The 24,766-nt window shown below is 41.2% G+C and overlaps 1 protein-coding gene across 1 annotated transcript in view; it reads right to left on the bottom strand.

The window, feature by feature from the left end:
- LOC107041462 (nesprin-1) overlaps window positions 1–24,766 on the bottom strand; it is a 132,323-nt gene that overhangs the window by 69,414 nt on the left and 38,143 nt on the right. The window contains exons 15-21 of the mRNA XM_029126333.1: window positions 24,242–24,690; window positions 22,772–22,967; window positions 22,551–22,625; window positions 12,964–19,605; window positions 12,099–12,194; window positions 8,117–11,443; window positions 4,720–4,871 (exon numbers count right to left, since the gene is read on the bottom strand). Of these exons, the coding sequence (XP_028982166.1) occupies window positions 4,720–4,871; window positions 8,117–11,443; window positions 12,099–12,194; window positions 12,964–19,605; window positions 22,551–22,625; window positions 22,772–22,967; window positions 24,242–24,690 (10,937 nt within the window). The remainder of the gene's footprint in view (window positions 1–4,719; window positions 4,872–8,116; window positions 11,444–12,098; window positions 12,195–12,963; window positions 19,606–22,550; window positions 22,626–22,771; window positions 22,968–24,241; window positions 24,691–24,766) is intronic.

The following is a 24,766-nucleotide window of genomic DNA, read 5'->3' as shown; positions in this document are numbered from 1 at the left end:
CTAGAAAAATGTGGTAGTTTCGTATTTACAACTGAACAATTGGCGTGCGCTTTCCTAAACTCCAATAAATTAACCGAGAATAATACGAGTGATCGTTGGACAATCACGAAAGGACGAAAATTGTCATTACGAATTTAGAATCAGAAATATGCAGGAGCCCTCATCACTCGCGTCGACTTAGGTCTTCTAGAGGGCTGGCGTAACTCCTGGTATTACTTGTGGGGAAGAGAGACGGAGTGACTGGGCTAAAAGTAGACCGGTAAAAGTATGTTGCTTTGGCGCGCACGAGTTTCGGACACGGTGAATCTTCGTTTATATGGGAATCCACTTTATTTTTTTTCCATAAAAACATTTCTCGTCATTTTTGTCATAAAAATGAACTCCTCAAATTAACTTCGTTATTCGCGAAACTAAAGTACTGCATGACGAGATAAAATGGACGGAAGGAAGACGTGAGGGAATGCAAAAAATTCTGATCGTGAGAAAAACACCGGAAGCTTATGACATCACCATCAAAACTAGTTCCTATTCTCAGACTTGAAACATCAAAGACGGGTGGCAAAATCGTGCCAATGTCGAGTGACTGGGTTTTTCGTTGTTTCTGCGCGAGTTTAACGTGACATCATTCAAGTGATAAAGACGAAGGAGAACGAGGACTCGTCGATCTGGCACACGTTAGCGTATTTACACCCGTTGGGCATTATGAATCTATAATTACTCGTGAATTCCACGACTATTACTCCAATTTTTTTGATTCTCTTTCAATCGAATAGCTCAAGTCAATGGCATGTTGAGGGATTCTCAGCGATTCTGCGCAGTAGAGACGCGGGAATTTCGTCTGATCCGGCACCGACTCCTTCTACTCATTATTCAAATCCACTGGTACTTCTTTCACTTTTAATAGGCTCTTGACACAATCAATTACCTAGGAAATTTGCTCGAAAATATGCGCGAATCTCGTTCGTTATCTGGGAAAATATATAATACTCAACAACTTTTTCGTTATCTGGGAATTAAAGTTTTCTATTTCGCTCGTATTTCGGTAAAACAGTATGGCGCGGCACTAACAAGCCAAACAGCAGTGGTTCGCGGTTCGAAACGTATTGAAATACTGATGACAATTTTGGCTGTCTCGTTCCCCCCTCCATACGGCTTTATCCCAACAAACTACTTGCCCCTGTGCCAAGAGCAAACGCCAGTTCACTACGCATGCGGCGGGCACATTCGGCGTCTCCGGCTTCACGCACCCTAAAACATTAGGCGGTGATTTTTCCAACTGCCCGGTGATGCCACTGATGCAGACACCCAGTGGGTTAATAATAGGCTGTTCCAACGGAGACGAAAGTACTATTTATTGACATCCATGTTTTTTTAGAATTACTTTAAGGTCGAGTCGGTGTTAAATGCCAATGACTTTGTGCTTGTCAATTTTAAAAGTGATTGTTATAAATTTTTATATCGAAAGCATACAAATTCACCGGGAGATTCATGTTTCCCGGTTTGAGATATTCGTGTAAATAAATTTTATTGTTTATAATTAAGTATTACGCACTTGTTTGGGAACAACTATATTGTTGGTTGCGATCATATTTAAATTTAAAATAGTTTAAATTGTGAGACAAAAGGAATATTTATTGTCATCCGCGTTTTTTTAGAATTACTTTAAGGTCCAGCCGGTATTAAATGCCAATAACTTTGTGATTATCAATTTTGAAAATTATGTGTATAAACTATTACATCGAAAGTAAACAAGTTTAAGATTCATATTTCCCGGTTTGAGATATTCATGTAAATAAATTTCATTGTTTATAATTAAGTATTACGCACTTGGTTGGGAACAACTATATTGTTGGTTGCGATCATATTTAAATTTAAAATAGTTTAAATTGTGAGACAAAAGGAATATTTATTGTCATCCGCGTTTTTTTAGAATTACTTTAAGGTCCAGCCGGTATTAAATGCCAATAACTTTGTGATTATCAATTTTGAAAATTATGTGTATAAACTATTACATCGAAAGTAAACAAGTTTAAGATTCATATTTCCCGGTTTGAGATATTCGTGTAAATAAATTTCATTGTTTATAATTAAGTATTACGCACTTGGTTGGGAACAACTATATTGTTGGTTGCGATCATATTTGAATTTAAAATAGTTTAAATTGTGAGACAAAAGGAATATTTATTGTCATCCGCGTTTTTTTAGAATTACTTTAAGGTCCAGCCGGTATTAAATGCCAATAACTTTGTGATTATCAATTTTGAAAATTATGTGTATAAACTATTACATCGAAAGTAAACAAGTTTAAGATTCATATTTCCCGGTTTGAGATATTCGTGTAAATAAATTTCATTGTTTATAATTAAGTATTACGCACTTGTTTGGGAACAACTATATTGTTGGTTGCGATCATATTTAAATTTAAAATAGTTTAAATTGTGAGACAAAAGGAATATTTATTGTCATCCGCGTTTTTTTAGAATTACTTTAAGGTCCAGCCGGTATTAAATGCCAATAACTTTGTGATTATCAATTTTGAAAATTATGTGTATAAACTATTATACCGAAAGTATACACGTTTACGATTCATATTTACCGGTTTGAGATATTCATGCGAATAAAGTTCATAGTTTATAATTAAACATTACGCACGTGTTTGGAAACAACTAGATATTGTTGTCTACAATCATATTTAAATTTAAAGTAAATAGCATAAGTTGTGAGACGAAAGTAATATTTATTGTCATCCATGTCTTTTTAGAATTACTTTAAGGTCGAGCCGGTATTCAATGTAAGTAAGTTTGTGCTTGTCAATTTTAAAAATGATGGTTATACATTTTTATAGCGAAAGCATACAAGTTTGAGATTCATATTTCCCGCACGAAGAGAAATGTGCAGTAAAAATTAGAGAACTCTCACTTCACTCACCGATTACGGAATCGACTCAGAAAATTCAAGTGACGGTATCGTAATTTTTCACAAGAGATTCAGATAAATATTACGGAATGCTCTGGAAAAATTGCGTGACAGTTCCGTAAAATTTCCTACAACCACATTTCGCTCCGAAATTACGGAAAAGATACGTCATTTTTATTGAATATTTCTCTCCGTGCACCGATCACAGAATCGACTCAGAAAATTTAAGTGACGGTATCATAATTTTTCACAGCAGATTCAGATAAATATTACGGAACGCTCTGGAAAAATTGCGTGACAGTTCCGTAAAATTTCCTACAACCACATTTCGCTGCGAAATTACGGAAAAGATACGTAATTTTTGTTGAATATTTCTCTCCGTGTGGTTTGAGATATTCGCGTAAATAAATTTCATTGTTTATAATTAAGCATTACACACTTGTTTGGGAACAACTATATTGTTGTTTGCGATCATATTTAAATTTAAAGTAAATAGCTTAAATTGTGAGACGAAAGTACTATTTATCAACATCCCCGGTTTTTTAGAATTACCATGAGGTTGAGCCATTTTTAAATGCCAATAAGTTTGCGGTTATCAATTTTCAAAACGATGAGCAGAAACTATTATATCGAATTGCGTATTTTTTCTTTTTCGAGTTCTCGATTTCTCGACTTTTTTCGATAAAAAAACATAAAAGAATTCAGTAGTGAAGTGATCAGTCCGTTTAAGTCGACTTAGCTCCCAGTTGTTTTTGTTGAATAACTCGAAATTTAAGAAAGATAGCGAAATTTTTATAAGATCTTTTTCGATAGTCTTCACTTTCTTTCACAAAAAAGATTTTTAGCAAAATTTTGCCAATTCCTTCAGAATTTGAGATAATCATCGACAACTGGCGCTAGAATGCAATTGACTCAAACCGTTTAACCACTTTACTGCTGAATTGTTGACGAAAATAATCACCTCAGAGGCTCATCATGGAAATCCAATAGCCAACTCATTCTTCACATAAAATCCATAATATCACTGACAGAAAGAAAATGTCAACTTTAAAATTCTTCTGGAGTAATTCTACTTCTGCGAAACGCAGCTGTAGCGTCTTCTTCAATAGTTAAAGGTTGACTGAGTTGATCATAATGAATTTAAAGGAATCGTTAATTCCGCGGTCATCGACGGGAGGTGGGGAATCATGAGACAAATGCGAATGCCACGGTCGTCAGCCTTCACATAAGAGCACGACCTTTCTCTCGTCTCGTGCACATTTTATGTTTAAGTGAATTGCGTCATTGGACGGATTCGGTCATGACGTTTTCCATTTGTCACAGTCAACCGAAAGTATACGAGTTTAAGATGCCTATTCTCCGGTTTGAGATATTCATGTAAATAAACTTCAGAGTTTATAATTAAGCGTTACACACTTGTCGGGCAACAACTAGACATTGTTGTCTGCAATCATATTTAAATTTAAAGTAAATAGTAATTGTGTATTGACGAATCGAAAATTCTTTACATTTTATTCGCGAATAAATGCGAATGAACGAATTGATGATCGAGAATTCGTTTTCACATTTTATAACTAAACAAAGTTCTTATAAATAGGGGATCAAGCAGTGAAGCTCATGCCAGAACAATTCATGCGCATGCCTAAAAATCTGCTCGCAGTGGACGCTGTGAATTGTTCAAATTTGCGAGTAATTCATCTGTGAACATCGTAATTGAGATTTCGATTCGCTTCATTTTTTATTTAATTCTGGAAGAAGGTAATTTGTCATCCACATTGAGCAGTAATGGAATGGTTCACTTACATTGCCGAAGATTTCTCGAGTTTGTCGAAACGTTCTTGGAGAGCGCGTGCTGGAGTATCGGTGAAGGCTGCTAGATAAGCTAACACTGGCCCAGTGAGGCCCTTCACCTCCTCCGTGACAGGCTCAAGCTTTTCAGCTTCGACAACCAACTCCTGTTGATGAGCAAAAATGAATTCATTATTCCGAATTCAATGTTGGCAACTACACGGTTGTCAAACAACTGAATTTGGTATTTGACTGAGGGGCTATGTAACACCTGTCGTGGTGTCAGGCGGTGTCGGTCATGGGGACGGAGGGACGTGTGTGTTTTAAAAATATTGATTGATTTTTCGGTGCACGGAGAAAAATGACTCAGTAAGTCAAAATCTTGATAGATATCTATCAATGGGCAATTGCAAGTATCAATTGACAATATCTCCAAATCTAAGGGAGATTGCAAAATTTTCGTAGGGGAAAATTGATAATTTTTGTTTTTGCTTCTGAATAGAGATGCGAGGTAACGTCACGAATGAAAAACCGTCAGGTAAAAAAAATATGACCGTCATTGACAGTCATATAGTCTGTTGTCAATAAAACGGTCAGATAAAACTTTGTCATTGAGAAATGATCTATATAGATGCGACATGACGGTCATTTTTGTCCGTGTCACAAAATTTTGTCATGTTTTGCCATTAATAAATACCTACTTCGTAGTTCATTGACTAGAAGTAGTTCGTTAACTACTTCGGGGTGAAATGGGGTTACAGTTTTGCCAACTTTCAGATAAAATAAAAAAAAATTGGACACCTAAAGTGGTTTCGCCACCACTTAGATGCGATATGACTGTCATAAGGTAACTCGGTCACATTTTTGTCATGTGACAGTAATTGGTCATTCGTGGATCGGTAATGTGACGTGTCAGTGACGGTCACATGACCGTCATCTGACATGTCATGAAAATTGCTCGCATCTCTACTTCTGAATGAAAGCGAAAACAAAAATTCAAAGCCTTTTGTGGTTTAAGGTGATTAGCAAATCTGATCAAATTGCGGTTCAATGACACTTTTTGCCTATAAAACCCCTGTGACGGTTACGATCCAAGATACTCACTTTTAATACAACATATTCAGTATTCCTGATTTGAAGGAAAGAAAAAAAAACAAAAATTACCACTTTCCTGTCAGTGGTCCGTTTTGCCCGCCTGGCCCGTTTTACCCTACCCTCCCCTAATTGCCTTTTACCTTTAGGGAATTTTGAGAATAAAATGAGGTCTAAGAGCAACACCGGGGGGACTCTTCTTTCAAAGTAACACGCTTCTTGATTCGCGGACAAAATCTACGCGACAAAATTTCCACAACAAAATGGCAGTGTCTACTCCACACTGAGAAAAAAATCTCCCAAAAATTAGTGTGCTGTCCCCCAACACGGGACATAACATGGGGTCGTCGAAAAATTCATAAGTGGCACCCTAATTTTTGGTGGGACTCCGGCCACTTTTGCGGGGGATTCCCGTAAAAATTAGTGTGCCACATGCGAATTCTCCGATGACTCCCTGTTATGTCCCAGCGTTGGTGAACAGCACACTAATTTTTTGAAGGATTCTCACAAAATTACGATGTATTTTTTTCTCCGTGCACGGTAACTTTGACCGTGGATGTACGGGACGTTTTCCCGTGGATTCAAGGTAATTTCTACCGTGGATATGTGGGAGATCGTGGACCCCCAACTGTTACTTCTCAAATTAAATCTAGACAATAAACTAGACACATCGAATCAATTGATAAGTGATATGGAGATAGTAGACTAGTAAACAATTTTCTCGAATACGAATATCAGTATAGATTAACGCAAATAAAAAATGAAATAAATAGTTGACAAATAGTTGACTAAACGCAAATAAATAATGAAATAAATAGTTTTTTACATTTTTTGTGAACGTTTTCTCAACAATTTTCATATTTGTCTAATGGGGTCCGAGTGCAGGAGTGGGTGCCGAAATATAGTGGAAATGATTTTAAGGGTGATTTCCCAACCGGGGGAGAGTCCTAGACCCCACTGGACAATGTTGCCACAACTCTGTTTTTCAACTCAATTGTCAGAGTTGAAAAGCAGAGTTAATATTCTATGAATCGAGGGGAATTTGTTTGCTGAAGTGGCGGAAGCATTGTAATTGTATGTAAAATGTGAGTTATCGAATTGAAAATTGCGAATTAAATGTTATCTCTGAATTCTGAGTTACTTTTTTCTTTTTTGCACTTGATATTGTTTCAAAAGAGGATGAAAGCCGACTGAAACCTCCGGCAAATTTGTCGGTGGTTACTTTGTATCTCGGGAATAATGGATGTGGGGGAAATTGTCGGTGGAAAAATTGTCAATGGATAAATGGTCGCCGGTCATTTTGTCGCAGAAATTTCGTCCGCGGATCAAAAGTTACGGAGCCCACTTCAAAGTTCAAGAGATCTGTGACATCCAATCAAATCTTGGAAATTCCACTCGTCCAATCTCAATTTCTTGAATATTGAAAAAGCGTAGAATTGAATTTTTTTTGCCTGATGGCTTGGCGCAGTGCACTGAGAAAAAAATATATTTTTGCCAAATATTCATTTACTTGAGAGAAGTATTTATTTTTTCAAAATCGTATTTCTCCAAACGAGTCATTCCCAGGCGAGCCTGACTAAGTTTCAATTACAACAGTCATGTTGCTCTAGAGGATGACTATGTTGCACATGACCTTGGATGGACTCTTCTAATGATTATTCATATTTCCAAAATTTTTCATTTTCTACAGGGCAGAATTTCGATCAATTTTTTAATGTTGATAATTATAGAAGAAGTTCACTCAAGGTCATAACTAACATGATCATATTCTAGAGCAATATAACTGACATGATTGAAACCTAATGAGGATTGCCTGAGAATGACTCGAATACGGAGAAATACGGTATTGAAAAAATAAATACTCCTCTCAAGTAAATGGATATTTGGCAAAAATAATTTTTTCTGTACTGCTTCTCACGATTTCTCGTCTGGGAATTGGTATTACATACTTCCCAAACTCGAAAACTTGAAAATCACTACAGAAAAATATTGTTCCTGGGCTGTTGCGATGGAGTTTTTTTACTCGTGTGGGTGGTCAGTCGCCTACGGCTCGGAGGCCAACGCCACACGAGTAAAAAACCCCATCGCAACAGGCCAGAAAAATACTATTTCTCTCAGTGTGGGTAAGTTCGTTGTCTCACGTGCGAAAAGTTTCGAGTTCAAAACCCGGCCGGGTAGAATGGTGAGATCTAACCATTTAAAGTCTTGATCATCATCGCAGTATACCCTAACCGGTTCGAAGCGATGTAAAATAACGATAAAAAAAAAGAATTGAATTTTCTCCAAGTCCAAAAGAAACTAAAAAAACAAATTGACTTACGTCAAGAGCCTTGATGGTGTCCCTGATATGTTGCTTCGACCTGACCACAGTATCCACAAGTTTGCTTCTCTCCTCAATAGCCGTGAGTCTCGTCTCCGTGTGGCTCCACCTCGCCTCAAGCTCCTCCCAGTGTTTAGAAAGCGCCTCCAGAGTGTCTCTACGTCCCTCCAAGCCAGACACAAGCTCTCGCCACTCGGCATTGCACTCTGCCAACTGTGCCTCAATATTCCGATGATTATTCACATCAGCTAGGCTTAGCACTTCCTGTCCGCGTTCATTCAAAAGATCCAACTCGAATTGCTGATTCTGAATGTCATTAAGAGCGTGTGTGATCTTCTGAATATTGAATTGCAGTCCTGCAAGGGTCGTCACAGGCTCATCGGTGAACCTCGTCCTAGCGATCACTGCTTTCACACGCTCCAAAGTTTGAGTGTAATCTTTCCAGCTCTCGGCGCCTTGCTCAAGTCTCGCGCGATGTGACTTCGCAGTGTTCAAAGTGTTCTTGAGCAGTTGAGTGTGCTGTTGCTGCTCAAGACTCAATTCCTCCTGCTCTGCACTAGTCAACGACGGCCAGATTTTGTCGGCTGACTGCTGAATCTGTTGGGACACGAGCTCGCGAATTGACGATTCCGAGCTGAAGTAAATTTTGTGCTCCTCAAGATCGCTGACAATGTTTTCAAAATCGACTCCATCCTTATCGCTCTGCAGTCTGATCTCTGCCTCTCTCACCCAGCTATGCAATTTCTCCGTCAACACTCGATAATCAAGTCGCATCTGATGATTGCTCGCCAAGTAAGCCCCACGATCCTCCATCTCTCTCGGCAATGACGACAGCAATGAGACCGCCTCACTCAACATTTCCTTCAGCGATCCGGGCATGCTCTCCTCATGTTTAACAGATGCCTTCAGCGCTCGAATTCTCTCCAGATACTCATTCACAGATTCGCAGAGAACCTTGTGTTTACTGATTTCATCCTCAACACTCTCAGCAGATCTCTCCAGCAATGGTCGAGACTTGACGAGTTTCTCCTTGGTATCCATGCCATCCAAAATATCAGAGAGCTCATCAGCCAGACGTTTGTGCTCAGCAACAGTCAGCTCGTGCTGATCTCTCTGCATTTCCACAGTTCTTCTGAGGCTTTGAAGCTGTTGCTTTAACGATCCCAATTGTTCAGTGATGTTGTTTCTGTCTATCGCAGATCCATCAGCTGCAATCTGCTGTCCCTTGTCCGTTGCACTAGCCAACGTCGCCTCACACTCTTGTATCTTCGAAATCACATCATCGTATCTTTTGATCTTCTCCTCAATCGGCTGATCCTGCTTCTCGATGTCCCTAACGATTTCCGTGTACTTGGCGATGAAGGTCGTTATCTCAGCGATAAGAGCGAGGAACTGCTGACGCAGCAGCAGAAGCTGTCTTAACTTGGCTATTTGTGCTTCTAAAGCACGAATGAGGTCGTCCTGCTGGGCAACGACTCCATGGAGATCTCCGATATTAGCGGACTGCAGGTCAGACAGCTTCTCCTTATTCGCCTTCAAATCTCCCAAGATCTTTTCATAGGCTGTCAGCATGCCCTCGACGTCCTCTACCCTCGGTCCAATGGGCTTGTTGAGCTCCTGCAGTTGCTTCTGAATGTCTGACATGAATTGAACAGCCTCCGCCACTCTCGCCGCTGCCTCCTCGGCCTCTGCTATGCTCTTCTGCAGGGTGGCTGCCCTCTCATTGATGATGCCAGCTACTCTGCTGTGTGCATCCTTCATGCTCTTCAGTTGATCACTCAATTCCAATTTGTCCGCATCACTCACTGTGGGAAGGATGGATTTGCCTTGTTGCAGGATCTTCTCAACGTCTTCGCCGAATGATTTGGCCTCGTCCTTCAGACGATCGTACTTGGCTAATTGCTCTCGGAGGACGTCGACACTCGATGTCCTCACGTCTGAGGAGGTTGCAGTCTCAGCTTCTTTGATCCACCGCTGGCAGCGGTCGATCTCACTCTCGAAGGCCTTTCGTCCTTGGAGAAGATCTACTAGTGATGCTTGCTTTTCCGCAGCTTCTTGCTTCAGGGCATCGTAGTCCTCGCTCAGGGCATTCATGATTGACTGCAGCTTTGATCGATCTTCATCGTTGCAGTCACGCATCAACGAGTTTGCGTGCTTCAACACATTTTTCAAACTGTGTTCACTGAAGGCTGATATCTCTGTGTCTATCCCATTGTGGTGGGCTATATCTTGCTCCACTTTGAAGCTTCTCAGTGGCAAATATCCACTGAGTTTCTTCAGGTCATTGTGCGTCGCCCGAATCCAGAGTTTTGCACGATCGAGATTGGATTCGAGTTTCTTTCGTGCATCCGAGGCAGCTGTCGCACCGGAGATCTCTTCTCTGAGGATTGAACAGAGCTCAGCCTGTTCTCCACGGAGCGATCGAGTACTTGACTCCAATTCCTGCTGCTCGGCCACTTCAAGCTCGTTCTGCATATTGCCAACTCGTTTCTCCAAAGTGTCAATAACTATCTGTTTGTTTTCAGCTTCTTTCAACATCGCTTTCAGCGATTGAACCCTGTCGTCGGCGGGTTTGACCTCGTAGCCGAGGAGTTGGCGGACTCTGGCTTGCTGCTTCTTCTGGTTGATCCACTCTCTGTTGTCCTCAATCTCCTTTCGCGTTGCTTCGATTCCTTGAGCTGTCATGTCCAGAACTTGGGATTTTCTCTGGAGCTTCTTGCCAATGTCCGCGTATCGTCGCTCTACCGATTTGATTTGTTCCTCGATCTGCTGAGAGTCGAGATTGCTGACTGAATCCATCACTTGATCCGCAAAGTTCTTGACTTCTTCCAGTCTCCGTGGCGCTTGACTCTCGAATTCCAGAGTGATGTTTTTCACTGCTGACATCTTCTGACCAATGTTCAAGCCATTTCCTTTCTCGATGACGTCTACCTTCTTAGCAAGGGAGTCGAACCAGTTTTGAATGTCGTGAACTTGGGATCGATATTTTTGTATCAAGTCCTGAGCCGTTTGCTTGTCAGCGATTGCTTCCAGAAGTTCTGATTCAAGTTTGTTGAGACCCTCCTCGATATCGTCGTCTTGACCGTCTGTTCGAAGATTCATTTCTGTTAATACGCGGGTTCGTCGGTCTGCTAAAGTTGTTAAGACGTCGTTCATCGCCTGGAGCTCGGCTTGAGCTGCTTCTGCTCGCAATTTTGCGGGACGAGATTTCCACTCGGCACAGAGGGCTCGCTGCTGATTTATCCAGGTACGAAGAGCGTTCTTCTGGCGAGTCTGCTCTTCGAGATCGCCAACGGCTTTTGAGACGTTTGCCAAATGGACTTGCATCTACATTTTGAAAAAGGAAGGGATTTAAGGATCGACGTGGCGAATTGATAGTACGTCGTTTATTTTAAAGGGGGTACCAGGTTGGAGCTTTGAAGTCTCTGAGTGGTAAGAATTGCCTTTGAGCAATTTTCACCACTCAATTTTTTTTTCCTGGGCTGCTACTAATGAATTTAAACCTCTTTGAGACATCTCATATTATATGATGGATGCTCACATAGATCTACGGGTGTCCCAAAACGGCACCTTTCCTTCTGAAGGTATGGTAATTTAAATATTAAATTTATCAAGGTATTAAAATTAAATTCAAGAGTGTATGGTAAGGCATAATTATCAAAGGCTTATTTCAGGAGCTTTGTTTGACTTGACTTTCAACTTTCAAGTGGACCATTCGTTAATTATTAACGCATATTTATTTGGTCATATTGAGCTCTACCATTCGTTAATAGTTAACGAATCTCGTTTGGAATAAGTGAATTATTCTGTCAGTGTGATGTCTAATTTTTTTTCGCCATCAACACATTGAGGTACCTTATGATATATCAAAAGCCGCTCAATAGCTATTCCCATCAATTGAAGACTGTTAAGTTTCACCTGGGTAACCCTTCTAAAGAGAAAAATTAATCGTACGGTAAATTAAAAAAAAAAAACTGCAAACCTTATCGCACATGTCATTCAGTTTCGTTAAAAAGCCTTTACTCTCGACATCACTTAAGAGTACCTTCAGCTTGCCAGCAGTACACTGATTATCTTTCTGCATAACACAAGTGAAAAAAAAAAAACACAAAATTAAATAGCTCATGCAAAAGCTGAATAGGAACAAGAATTAAAGATTTTAGTCGTATCAGCGCAAAATAATGAAAAAAATCGTGAAGCAATTAATCCGTCAAACAATTGAACATCAACGAAATATTGTACTTTAAATTTTGAATAATTGATAGATCTTTCCAGCAATGAGTGGGATTATTTTTAAAGTAAATTACACTTAAAAAATTTCAACCGTTTTCAATTGTCAAATTTCTCAATTAAATTGCGTGAAAAAAATTGGAAACAAATTATGAGTATTCAGCATCATTCAAATTACATTTTGCACAAAATTATTATTTTTTTGAACATTCGTTGTCTATAAATAAAAAATTGAAATTGAAAAACGTAAACAATTAAAAAACATTTTGACTTCCTCTGAAAATTCAATAAAGTCTCAAAATTTCAGAACGCCCATTAATTTTCCCGAAATAATTAATCTGAAATTTACAGTTTCCATGGATTTTTCCATGAAATTATGAAATTTCTTCAGTTAAAAATTCATGAAATTCCAGGAATTTTCAAAGGAATTCCCTGAAATATCCGAAAAAATTGGAATTCAAGGAGAGATTTTCAGAATTTTCTTGATTTTTCATTTTCATTGAATTTTCCCGGAATAATTAACTTGAAATTCACATTTCCGGAAATTTCAGCGAACATATTGTTAGAAATTGTCAAGGTCCTCAGCAAAAATTTCAGTGAAAAAATTTCACCACTACAGTAATTACCTGATCGATTAAATCTTCGAGTCTAGTCCTCACTTCGACTTCCCGCTGGGGTATCTGCACCGGTGGAGCATCAAGCGGACTGCCAGGTCGTGACACACAGGCAGCGGCAGCTTCGCAAGCCTCGATAGCCACCGCAAGTCTCGCCTTCTCCGCCTGAAGTTTATTATGAAGTGTTCGAGCACTCTCCAGACTCTGCTCTGCACTCTCAAGGGTGTCCAATGGGGCGTCCAACTGGTCACTCATCTCCGGCTCGTAGGCGTCCAAATTCTTCATGATACTCTCCAACGTTCTCTCGTACTCTTCAAATTTACCGAGAGACTCGTCCAAGCGATTCTTAATCTGCAGTGCGGTATTCAGAAGAGAATTATAGCTATCCTGAACGTTTTGCAATTGAGTTTGAATGGTGGATTCAATAGCAGCATTCACAGAGACGTAACGATCGATTTGTCCCTGTCCTTCGTCCTTGAGCTCATCCAAATTGCGTTGATAATTATTAATCTCCTGCAGCAGACTCTGGTGCTGTTTAATCTGCAGCAGAGTCTGTTCTTTACTAGTAATGAACAATGAATTGTGAGCCATCAGTTGGAAGGAAACTTGAAGCAGCCACTTTTCCGTTTCCTGAAGTGCATTGTGATACGAATTGTACTCTCTGATTTCGTTTTCCACTAGGCTCTTCTGCTCATCCACGAGCTTTCGCAGAGACTCCCAGCGGCTGGCAAGTTTCGTGGCCCTCTCTTCTGTTATGCTATCTTTCGCCCACGAAGACAGCTCCACAGACTCCTCCAGCAGATGATCTAAATCAGTCTTCTTGACCTTGACCTCCCCCTGAATATGGCGATAGCGTTCGCAAAGAGTTTTCATTTCGCCAATTTCCCCTTTAGTATCAGGAAGCGACTGGATCGTGGTCTCCATGTCTTTCAGCCATTTGTCAAATCTCTCGTAGGCGTCACCGTGATCCTCCCATCGAGTCAGAATCGATTTCACTTGGGCTTGGACAGTGTTGAGATCCATGCTGAGTTGCTCCCAACTGGACCTCATCGCAGCCATGTCGGCCCTCAGCTGATCCTGCTGTTCAGGGAGTGCAGTGTTTATTGCTTTGGCGAAGGCGTTCTGAAGCGTTGACAACAAATGCTGTCCTTCAGTTATTCTAGTTGCTACCACTCTCGTTGTCTCGAGTTTATCACGAGCCCAGTCTAGATCTCCCACCCCAGCACAATCCTGCACTGAGCCATGCGCTGTCTGCAGCCAATCCTCCATTTGGTTCTTAGCTTTCAAGAATTCCGTATGATCGGACAAATTTTTCTCCACTCTTGACACCAACCCTTGGGCGTCAGTCAGAAGTGCTGTGTAAATTGACTGCAATTGGACAGTCTTTTCTCTCGCCCAGCTGCAGGCCGAAATTTCGAGAAGAGCTTCACACTTGTCATTCAACTCCTCAAGAACTGGCTTCTGACGAATTGCCTCCTCCACCAGCTGTTTGCATCTCTCAAGATCCTCTGGAGTTTTATTCTCGCGGCTCTGTTCGTCGTTTATTTTGCTCTGGAATTGGTCAAGCCAGGCCTTCATGCTATCAGTGGTGGCATTGAACTGCGACCACATGGATATGCAGTTTGATAATGTCCTCTGGGACTCTTCACACTGAGTCTTCAAGGACTTCCAGTCCAGCTGGAGTTGTTGCACTTCCTGTCTGATCGTGTCTTGGCCTTCAGCTCCTGTCGAACGAATTACCGATTCGTTGAGGTCGACCACTTTCGTAATGAGGGATTCTCCCTGGGACAACGACTGCATGATCTCACTGATCTTCCTCTCCCGCTCGATGAGCTTCTCCTTCTCCCCGTGAGTCATACTGTACTGCTGAACGTCCACCTTCATCTTCCTGACCCAATCGGACGCCTCGTTCTGAGCCTGCTGGAACCTCTCGTGCTCTCTCACCTGATCCTCCAGCGTTGCGATCTTTTCGCCGACTAATTTACGAAGATCCTGGTATCTGGAGATGGTGGCGTCATAGGGTCCCCTGGCAATGCTAGAATCCTCGCTCAATTTCGACTTCAATTTGTCGATTGTGTCAGCCTGGACCTGCATGTCTCTCTGGACAGTTCTGTACTTCTCCAGGAGTGCTCTCTTCTCACTCAAGTCGTTCTTGTGAGGCTCCTCAGGTCTCACCTTGACTTCAGCCTCGTCGATCCAATCGGTGATGAGCCGATGGAGCTTGGCGAGTTCCTCAAGTGCTGTGGCACGAACTGACAGCTTCTGTCGTGCCTCTTCAACATCAGTCATGAGTTTCTCAAAGTCGGCTCTGAGATTGTCAGTGTCTTCCTGAAGCTTTGCCGCACCATTGTGCTCGGTGTTCATGATAACTTTCTCCTTCAGCTCCAAGGCGTATCTCAGTTTATTCTGGCCCTGCTCCAACGTCTGACGAATGGCCTTACAGGTGTTGAGTTTGTTGTTGACTTCAGTGAGGGTCGATGGAATCAATTTGCACTCAGCCAACTTGTCTCGAGTCCTGTCAATCCAGTCCTGGCACTCCTGGTAAAGAGTATTGTGCTGTTGGTGCTCCTGATAATGCAATTCGAGTCGTCGCATTATTTCTTTCGCAAGGGACAACAGTGCGTTGTACTTTGTGGTAAGTTGGGTGACTTGATTTGATATTCTGGTGTCAGCACAGGTCTCCAGAAGCACCTGTGCCTTCATGTTGAGTCTGTCGAGTTCTTTCTGCCAGTCGAATAGCGTCTGCAGATGAATCTGAAATTGTTCAAGAACATTTTTCTTCTCCTCCAGGCTGTCCTGGAGTTTGTTGAAGGGCTGAACCAATTGCTCTGTCTGCGTGAGCCACTCCAACGACTCAGAGTACTGATCCTCGTATTCTGTCCACTTGACTATACCGATTTCCAGTAAACTCTTGGCATTGTTCAGGGCATCAACGTAATTGTCGTACTCCTCTTGCAGTATGGCAACTTCTTCCTCGATTATTTCCTTGTCCTCGGCGTCTGCTATTTGACAAGCAGCATTACCACACTCCAGAGCTCTCTCGAGTTTCTGCTGTCCCTCGGGGAGTTCACTCTGGAGGACTTTGAGCTGAGTTATCTTGCTGGAGAGGGACTCCTTGTCTCCAGTGGGCTCTGAACATTTTCCAAGTCGTTCTTTGGCGATCCTCAGCCACTGAACAAACTCATTACCACTGTCGATGAAAGCTTGATGCTGCTCCACGGTTTCCTTTTGCCTCGCATACAGCTCCTGGGCGTGTTTGCTCAGGGTTTCGTACTTTATCGAGATCTCGGTGGCCGGTGTTGCTTGCTGAAGATCCTCTGCTTTTGTCGTTACAGATTGAATCATCGGCTCGAAGGCCACGATGTCCTGGACGATACTGTTCGTCTGCCTCAAGTTGGCCTTTCGTTCTCCAATTGCCAGTGAATTGAGCCCCACCAGGCCTTTCTTCGCTTTGGAAACCTTTTGCTCGCAGACTTGCTGGAGTTTGGCTTCCCTGTCGTTGATCCACTGCTGCAATTGCGAGTAGGACGAACTGTAGTCAGCCCACTGAAGGAGGCTCGTCTCCAAGTGAACTTTAGTAGTTGAGATCTTCTTCACCAAACGCTCCCAGTCGTTCTGGATCTCCTTCAGCTGAGCATTGATCTCCTCCCGTCCATCGGACCTCGTGTTCCTGGCCACTTTCTCACCGCAATTGACGGTCAAGTGCACCAGGTTCTGTCCCTCCTCGCGTTTCTTCAATAAATCTTGAATCTTGTCCAATCTCTTCTGGAGCTCCTCACGACTGCTGGTCGAGGCAGCCTCTGTTCCCTGGCGAATTATTTGTTTGGCATTGTCGATCCATTCTTGCGCCTTGCCGAGGTTCGAGTCGTACTCCCGATGCTGGCTCAAATTATTTTCGACTTTGTTCAGCACGTCCTTCGCGAGATTCACCAGAACCTGGTAACGGGAGTTCAAGTGCCTCAGTTGATTGTTGACGTAAGTATCCAAGTGAGAGGACAGAAGGGTAGAAGCTGCCCTGTTGAACTTGTCGATCTGCTCTTGACCCTTGACCAAATTCTCGAGAATATCCTGGACTTCCTTCACTTGTTTCTCTTTTTCTTCGATATTGGGCAGCAGTGCGTTCTTCTGCGTCTTGATCAGGATGTCGTACTGCTGAAGCCAATCACTCAAACGCTCGTACTCGTCCTTGTACTCTCGCCACTGGTTGACAGTCTCCTCCAACTGATTCTTCTGCTGTTGAATCTCCCTGAACATGGTCTCGAAGCTCTCAGCCAGTGCCCTGATCTCGTTCCTGATTACCTCTTTACCCTGGGCACTGGTGCTGGCGCAAACAACTTGTCCAGTATTTTGGAGCTGCTCCACTAAAAGCTCTCCCTGAGCTTTTTTGTTGAGGAGGCTCTCCAGTGGTGCGACAGCATTTTCAATCGCCAGTTTATCGCTCAGAGTCTTCTGCTTAATCGTCGGAATCTTCTCCCTCGCACGATTCAGCCAAGCGATCAGATCGTCGTGAGCTTCTTTGTAAATCTTGTGGTCCTTGTATTGATCTTCACGTTGAATCAGGAGAGATTTAATCTGCTCGAACAGTTGGTCAAATTTATTGAGGGTGTCTTGAGCCTGAGACGCTGACGCTCCCTGAACTCCACTGGCAATCATCTCAGCGACTTTGGCCTTCAACCCGTCAACCTCAATATTCTCGCATCTAACTTTTTCCTCCAGAGCTTTTATCCGCTCCAGCTGCGCTCGTTTCTCCGACATTGTCGTTTGGAATGGGAGAAGCTCGTTGAGAGACGTCTGCATGTACTCGACAGTCTTCGTGATCGATTGAATCTGCTCCAGGAGTCCAGTCCACTTGTTGATAGAGTCATCGAGATTAGTCTTTGTCTCCAGCATTTTGGAAGCTAGTGAGCTCCATTGCTCCTGGAGTCTGGCCACAGATTGGTTGATTGCTTTGTGACCACCTGGCGCAGTATTAGCAAGAACACTTTGCGCCAACTCGATGATCCCCTGGATTTTCGCAAAGCCATCCTCTTTGTAGAGTAGCAGTCCCTGTATCATCTCCATTTTGATCTCCAAATCCTTTCGGGAGGAGGCACTGAGGTCCGAGCAGTAGCCGAGCTTTTCACCGATTCCCTCCAACCAGCCCATGCAGGCAGCCATCTGATTGTCAAAGTCCTGGTGATTGGCCACGTACTGATGCCAACGATTGTTCAACTCCTTAACTTTGTTACTGATCTGGTGATACTTGATACCGAGTTCAGAAATATTTGAGGCACGAGAGGTCAAGCTTTTGTTCAACTGTTGAGCCCTCTCAGTCACAGCATCAATTTCCAGCTCTTTGGCTCTGACTTCTCCCTGAAGAGCTCGCAACTTGTCCAGCTGCTCCTTCTTCTCCGACAACGTCGATTTGAGATCTACAGCGTGAAGTTTAGTGTCAGTATCCTGAATCCACTCCAGACATTTCTCTCTCAATATTTCGAATTCGTTCCACTGCTGGAGTTTCGTTTCAAGCGCATCGATCGTTGATTTTATAGCTGAGACCAGGCTCTGCCATTCCTGTTGAGAAGAATCAATCTGGGATCGAATGTTTACTTGGCCTGATTCAAGAGTCCCTGGGATCACCTTCTCCCCCAATTTCTCGATCTGGTGAATTCTGGGCTCGTCCTCAGGGAGCCCTTGCAGAAGGTTCTTCAGTCTGTCTAGATTCGTATGGAGTGAGACTCTCTCCAGGTCAGTGTCCCCCCAGAGATTCACTGCATTGTGGGTTGCGTCCAGCCACTGATGAGTCTCCATGACAGCTTTGCTGTACTGCTGATGATCGCTGACGATGGCCTCGTACTTCTCCACAAATGCTTGCACTCGTTTCAGCAGTGTTGCGTGTCTTTGCGCCAAACCAGCGAGGACTTTGTCAGTTCTCTCTGTCTTATCGGGGAGGTTCTCCGCCCTGTCTCGAAGGGCGAACAGATCCTCCTGGTGTGTTTGAATGTCATGAAGCGAGTCTCGATAAACTTGTAGCTGAATTCGTTTCTCATCTAGGGTTGTTCTCAGCTCGATTTCAGGCTTGATTTGCTTCTCCAATTTAGTCAGCCACTTCTCGAAGCTGTCACTGCATTCGTCGAAGCCCAGCCATCGCGATATTTTCAATTGAATGTCGCGTTCTGTCGATGTGACACCGTCGTGAAGAGTTTCCAGGGCTTTTTGGAGGTCCAGCAGCTGTTGGCGAATGATCTCTCGACCTTCTGAACCTGTCGTTGGGTACAAACGCTCTCCAGCCTCGACTGCGTTGTTCACCAGGAGAGTGCCAGCTGCAATGCGAGCTAGGAGATTCCTCAGGGTCTCACCGTGGACCATCAGCTCCTGTTTGTCCGCTGTTGATATGTCCGATGTCGCCTGGTAGTGGGATTGTGAGGCTGTCAGCCAGTCTGTGCACTGTTTGTAGCGTTCGAGGTACACCAAATGATCTTGAGTTGCTTGTTCGCATTTTTTAACGAGCTCCTTTGCCGTTGCTTGGATCGACTGGAAGCGCGAAGTGATTTGTTGGACGTTTGAGGAGAATCTCGTCTCGTTACTGGATTCTATTAAATCTGAAGAGTCATCGCTCATCTTGTCGAACTCTGCTTCGTGGCTTCGGAGATTGGTCAACAGAGACTGAAAATATTTTACGGGAGGGTCAAATCTCTGGTGGAATAATCGTCGGGGATGAGCCGAAATGACGTAAACGTCAAGGTCTTGGACGTTTTATTGCCAAACCTTACGACGTTTTCGACATTCTGGATTTCCCCGGTGGGGGATCAAAGCCATGGTAGATTGTGCTGAATTAATTTTGCCCCGCAAGCGGGTGTTAGAAGAATATGAATTTTGAATGTGATGATTGAGGATGCTCTGGATGATGTCTTCGCCTCCTGCACTTTGCAATTATCGAAATTGAAATTAAAAGAAACGAGTGGATAATTGCAGTTTTTGAATAAATGAGTGTAGTTATTGTTGCTAATAAATTAGCAATTTGCTTCCGGATGAATTCTTGTATTTTAATTCTTATTTCAATGTTCTCTTCTTCTATTTTTGCGTGTCATAGTAGTACTATCAATTGTTGTGCATTCTAAATTTTTGGGTCTTGTTTTGTTCTGTCGAATGATTCTACATTCGGACCCTCTTAATTTTTTTTAAATCGAAAAGTTTACTCAACAAAAAAGCCCAATGTATTTTTTTAAAATTGTTTTTTGAGTATGATCACAAATTTTCGCTCTTCAATTACCAAAATTGCGGGAGAAGATACATTTTGAAAGTTATTCGCTTGTCAATACATCTATTTGTGACGGGAAATATTGTTTTTCCCTTCGCGTCACGGACGAAAAAATTTAATAGAAGAACCTATCGAATTCGTTAGAAAATTTTATTGAATTTCTATTGAACTGTTCTATTAGTTTTTGGCCGATTCTATTGAAATGGTCAAAAGAAAATATTCAGTAGAAAAAGTCAGTAGAATTCAATTTTTCTGTATAACTTATTCTATTGAGATATTTTCTATAGAATTTTCTCGGCTCAAATTTTCCAAGTTTTTTCGTTTGATTCTCTTGATGAGAAGAAAAGAAAAATAGAATGGAAAAAACTTGGAAAATTTGAGTCGAGCAAATTCTATAGAAAATATATGAAAAGAATAAGTTATATAGAAAAATCGAATTCTGTTGACTTTTTCTATTGATTTTTTTCTATTGAACATGTCAATAGAATCAGCCAAAAACTAATAGAAGATTCAATAGAAATTCAATAGAATTTTGAAACGAATTCGATAGGTTTTTCTATTAAATTTTTTCGTGCGTGGTCGACACAATCTCGCGAGCTGCCTTAGGGAATTATTTGAATTTATTTGTCGAACATAAATTTATTTATTATATTGAAGAATTTTGATGCATTTAATTTATTATTCACGCACTCTGTTTTGAATTTTTCCGAGGCATAAGGGGGCGGCACAGCGTGATTGGGTCGTCGCCAAGGTCATGGTCATGGGTACAGGCCCTAAAGTATCGATTATCGCCAACGCCTGCGTCGAATACTATAGGCAACAAGTCGCCAGCGTGAGCTGTGACGCTCTTCGCCCGGCAGTGAATCGTGTGAATGTACTCGGTTTTCTAATTATTATTTTGTGTTGTTTTTCTAGTGATTTTATATTGTGTGGATTCCCGAGAACATTTTGAGGCTCCTGTTGAACGAGCTAAGTGTAGTTGTCGACGTAAAGCAGTGAGTACTGTTTATTAATATTCTCGTCTAATTTCCTTCTCTCTCTTTCTCTGTCGAATTTCCCAGTCTTGGGTCTTCCAACCGTCTACTCCCCGCGAAAAGGCGGGAAAACATTGTTAGCTAACGATAAACTAACTGGCGCCCAATCAATTATTAATATTGACGAATAAATTTTTTAATTTATTAATGCAATCGAATATGTATGCAAAACCAAAAGGCCTGTCTCATATTAATATCTCCTAATACATTTCTTTCTGTACGGTTTCCATTCATTTTCCCTTCCTGTGGAAATTCACTCATTCTAGTTGATACTCATAAATATTTTCGAGAATATAATCGATCCATTGAAAATAACGACATTTTTTGGTTGGCCAATAAACTTAAAAATGTATCTTCTCCCGCATTTTTGATAACTCAAGGACGAAAATTTGGGATCATATTTAAAAAAACTATATTAAAAATTACACTGGGAGATTTTATTTGAGTCCATTTTTCGATTAAAAAAATTCGCATCTCTTATTTTTAACGGTCAGCGACAAATTTAACTTCCAAAATCGAATTTCCGAGGAAAAATCACGCGGAAAATAGTATTTCAATGTTTTTTTATCGAAAAATGAAAACGTTTTTTCCCGGGGTGAATCTCGGAGTATCAACAAACATTGAATTCCAGAAATTCACACTTTAAAGTGTTTTCTAGAAGGAACTGAATTGTAATTATGATCAAAATCTTATTCAGTGAGTATAGAAATTAGAACATGAGTCAATTATTTATTGTAATATAAAAATTTAACAGCTGAAAATAATTATAAACAATCAATTGAAAAAAGGAATATCGAATCTGACAGGAAAAAGGGCATCAATGGTGCTAGTTCGTGAAAAAGTTCATGAAATTCGATTGATCCCTTGTAAGAAAATGTCGAAAAAAACGAAGAGAAAATTACATACATAGATACAATCAGACACGATTTAAAAATTGCGTATTCGGACTTTGTAGGCCATATTACTAGTACCATACCCTAACGCAAAAAATTGATAGCTTAAATTTGAGAGGTTACAAAGCTTCCATTCGGAAGCAAAACGATTTTTGTTGGCGTTAACAATAGAAGCTGTAAACACAAATGGAGAATAATGATGATTGAAGCACGATCCAAAGCCTTCAGCAGCTTTCTCGAGCGTCATCTCCCCTAAAGCAAGCATTTTTTCTTTCCACAACCAAGATCTGACCCCCTGGCCCCAGGTGAAAATGAAAATTTCTTATTTCGACATTTCTATGGCCTCCGAGTTTTTCATTAGCATCAGAGGCGTTAGTAGATACAGAATCAACGTTCACTTGGCACCACAAGTGATAATCTTACTTGCTCCAAGTGATCACTGTGTGACACCAGTTCCGTCACCTCGATTCCTCGTGATTCAGCTGTCTTTCGTAATTCCTGGTGGGATTTACAATCATTGACACAAAATGTGTTAATCACAGTTAAATTCGAATGTTTAACAAACTGCAACGATGAATAACGTTGGATATTGGTGAATTACGAGAATTAATTGTTTTGGTGGACAATCGGTGACAATCACTTACCTGGTACTTTTCCAGCTGCTCTTGCTTCTCCTCTATCGTATTCTTCAGTGTATAATTCTTCAGGATTGCTTCAGCCTCCGATAGCCAGGCTAAAAGACGTTCTAGGGAATTTTCATACTCATTCCACGATTGAATTCTCTCTTCGAGGCGACGGACTACGTCATTCACTGCAGTCGCAAATTTCTTGTTCTCGAATCTAAAATTATAAAATCAGCATGAATGATTCTCGCTCATTTTTTTCCATGCATCCTCCGACAATAGATTCAGTAGCGATGCGGTAAAACGGTCCAAGTCGATTTAGCCCTTAGTCAAGTTTATGAGAAATATCTTCGAATTTGAGGGAGATAATGAAATTTTTGTCAAAATATTTTTCGTAGCCCGAAATTCGCTCGCCAAAAAAGATTATGACAAAAATGTTGCTTTCTCCCTTAGGTTGCAAGATATTCATTGAAAACTGGCCAATAGTCAAGATCGATTTGAGATTCAACCATTTTCGATTATCAAATTTATCAATTAAATTGCGTCAGAAAAATTTGAAAAATATTCAGCGTCATCCAAATTACATTTTGCGCAGAATTATGATTTTTCTAATCATAATTCGCTGTTTGTAAATAAATAATTGAAATTTTTTCAACTTTCGTAAACCTTATTTTCTAGGCATGAAATCGTTTTCTGGTAAAGGTAATTGTTTATCTTTTTTTTCATCGTTACTTTACATCGCTTCGACCCGCTTGGGGTATACTGCGATGATGATCAAGACTTTAAATGGTTAGATCTCACCATTCTACCCGGCCGGATTTTGAACTCGGAACCTTTCACATGTGAAGCAACGAACTTACCCACTACGCCAAGCAACCGGGCATTTATAAATTATTGATAGAAAATGCTCGTAGTTGAAAAAAATTGCAATTTTTAAATTATTTTGATGTGGATACATCTATGGTTTCAGTATGGGGGGTCATTTTGGGAAACGGTCCTAGAAAAGTCTAGAAAATTCTATACATTTCCAGGTAATTCGAGAAGTTTCTTGAAATTTCGAAAAAATTCAAGGGGTTTCTAGAAATTTCGAGGAAATTGAGGGAGTTTCTGGGAAATTCGAAAAAACTCAAGGAGTTTCGAGGAAATTCGAGAAAGAAGGAAAGACCATGAATGTATCCACGTACAATTACAGCTGCATCGAAAATACAGCCGCCTGCAATTTTTCTAAATTTCATCAATCTTCCTCCAAAAGTAAACTTTCTGATATTTTTTCTCAGATTTGTTTTTTTTTAATGTTTTCTAACGGTTCAATATCGAGATTCAAATTCCGACCTGCAAAGTTTAAATAATAAAATCATTTTAAAATGTCCGGAAACTTAGGGTCAAATGAAAGCTCTGATGTTCGAGGACAAAAGTAGGAAAGCTTTTCACGAGAGAAATTCCGCTCTACCGCTTCGCTACTGAATTATGTAAAATGACATGAGAATTTACCTGAGATTGGACACGTCTCTTTCCATAGATTCTTGCGACCTAGGTGGAAGAGTTGATGCATTTAGTTTGACGTGCTCTTCGAGAACAGTGAGCTTGTGCTCCCCTTCACTCAGTCCATCCTGGATCTCCACAACTTTAACCAGCCTGGCTTGCAGACCCGCTTTGTTCCCAGTATAATCGGTATAACTGCCAAGCCTATCCCACTGCTGCTTCTGATAGTCTTGATAGACTTTTTGAAGGTCGTGAAATTGCTGGAAGATCTCCACAAGTTTTTCGAGGTTTCTTATTCCTTCGTGGGAGGAAGCTACCAATTGAGTGTATCTCTTCGAGACTGAAGAAACACTTTCCATAATGTCTGGTTGATTTTGAGATGCTTGGGAGAGGGCATTCGCCTTCTCTGAGACTGCCTCGATGATTCGTTTGTGAGCCACTATCTCTTGGTGGAGAGTCTGTAAATAAATATTCATTGAATTCTCCGCGATGTGTCAAGAGATTAGAAAAAATGTCAATCTCTTGAGATATTTT

This window comes from Diachasma alloeum, unplaced genomic scaffold (genome assembly GCF_001412515.2).
Source record: "Diachasma alloeum isolate Michigan unplaced genomic scaffold, Dall2.0 Dall_scaffold_00366, whole genome shotgun sequence".
NCBI lineage: Eukaryota > Metazoa > Arthropoda > Insecta > Hymenoptera > Braconidae > Diachasma > Diachasma alloeum.
Note: the sequence above shows the minus strand (reverse complement) of the source record. Positions and strands in the feature narration are given on the sequence as shown.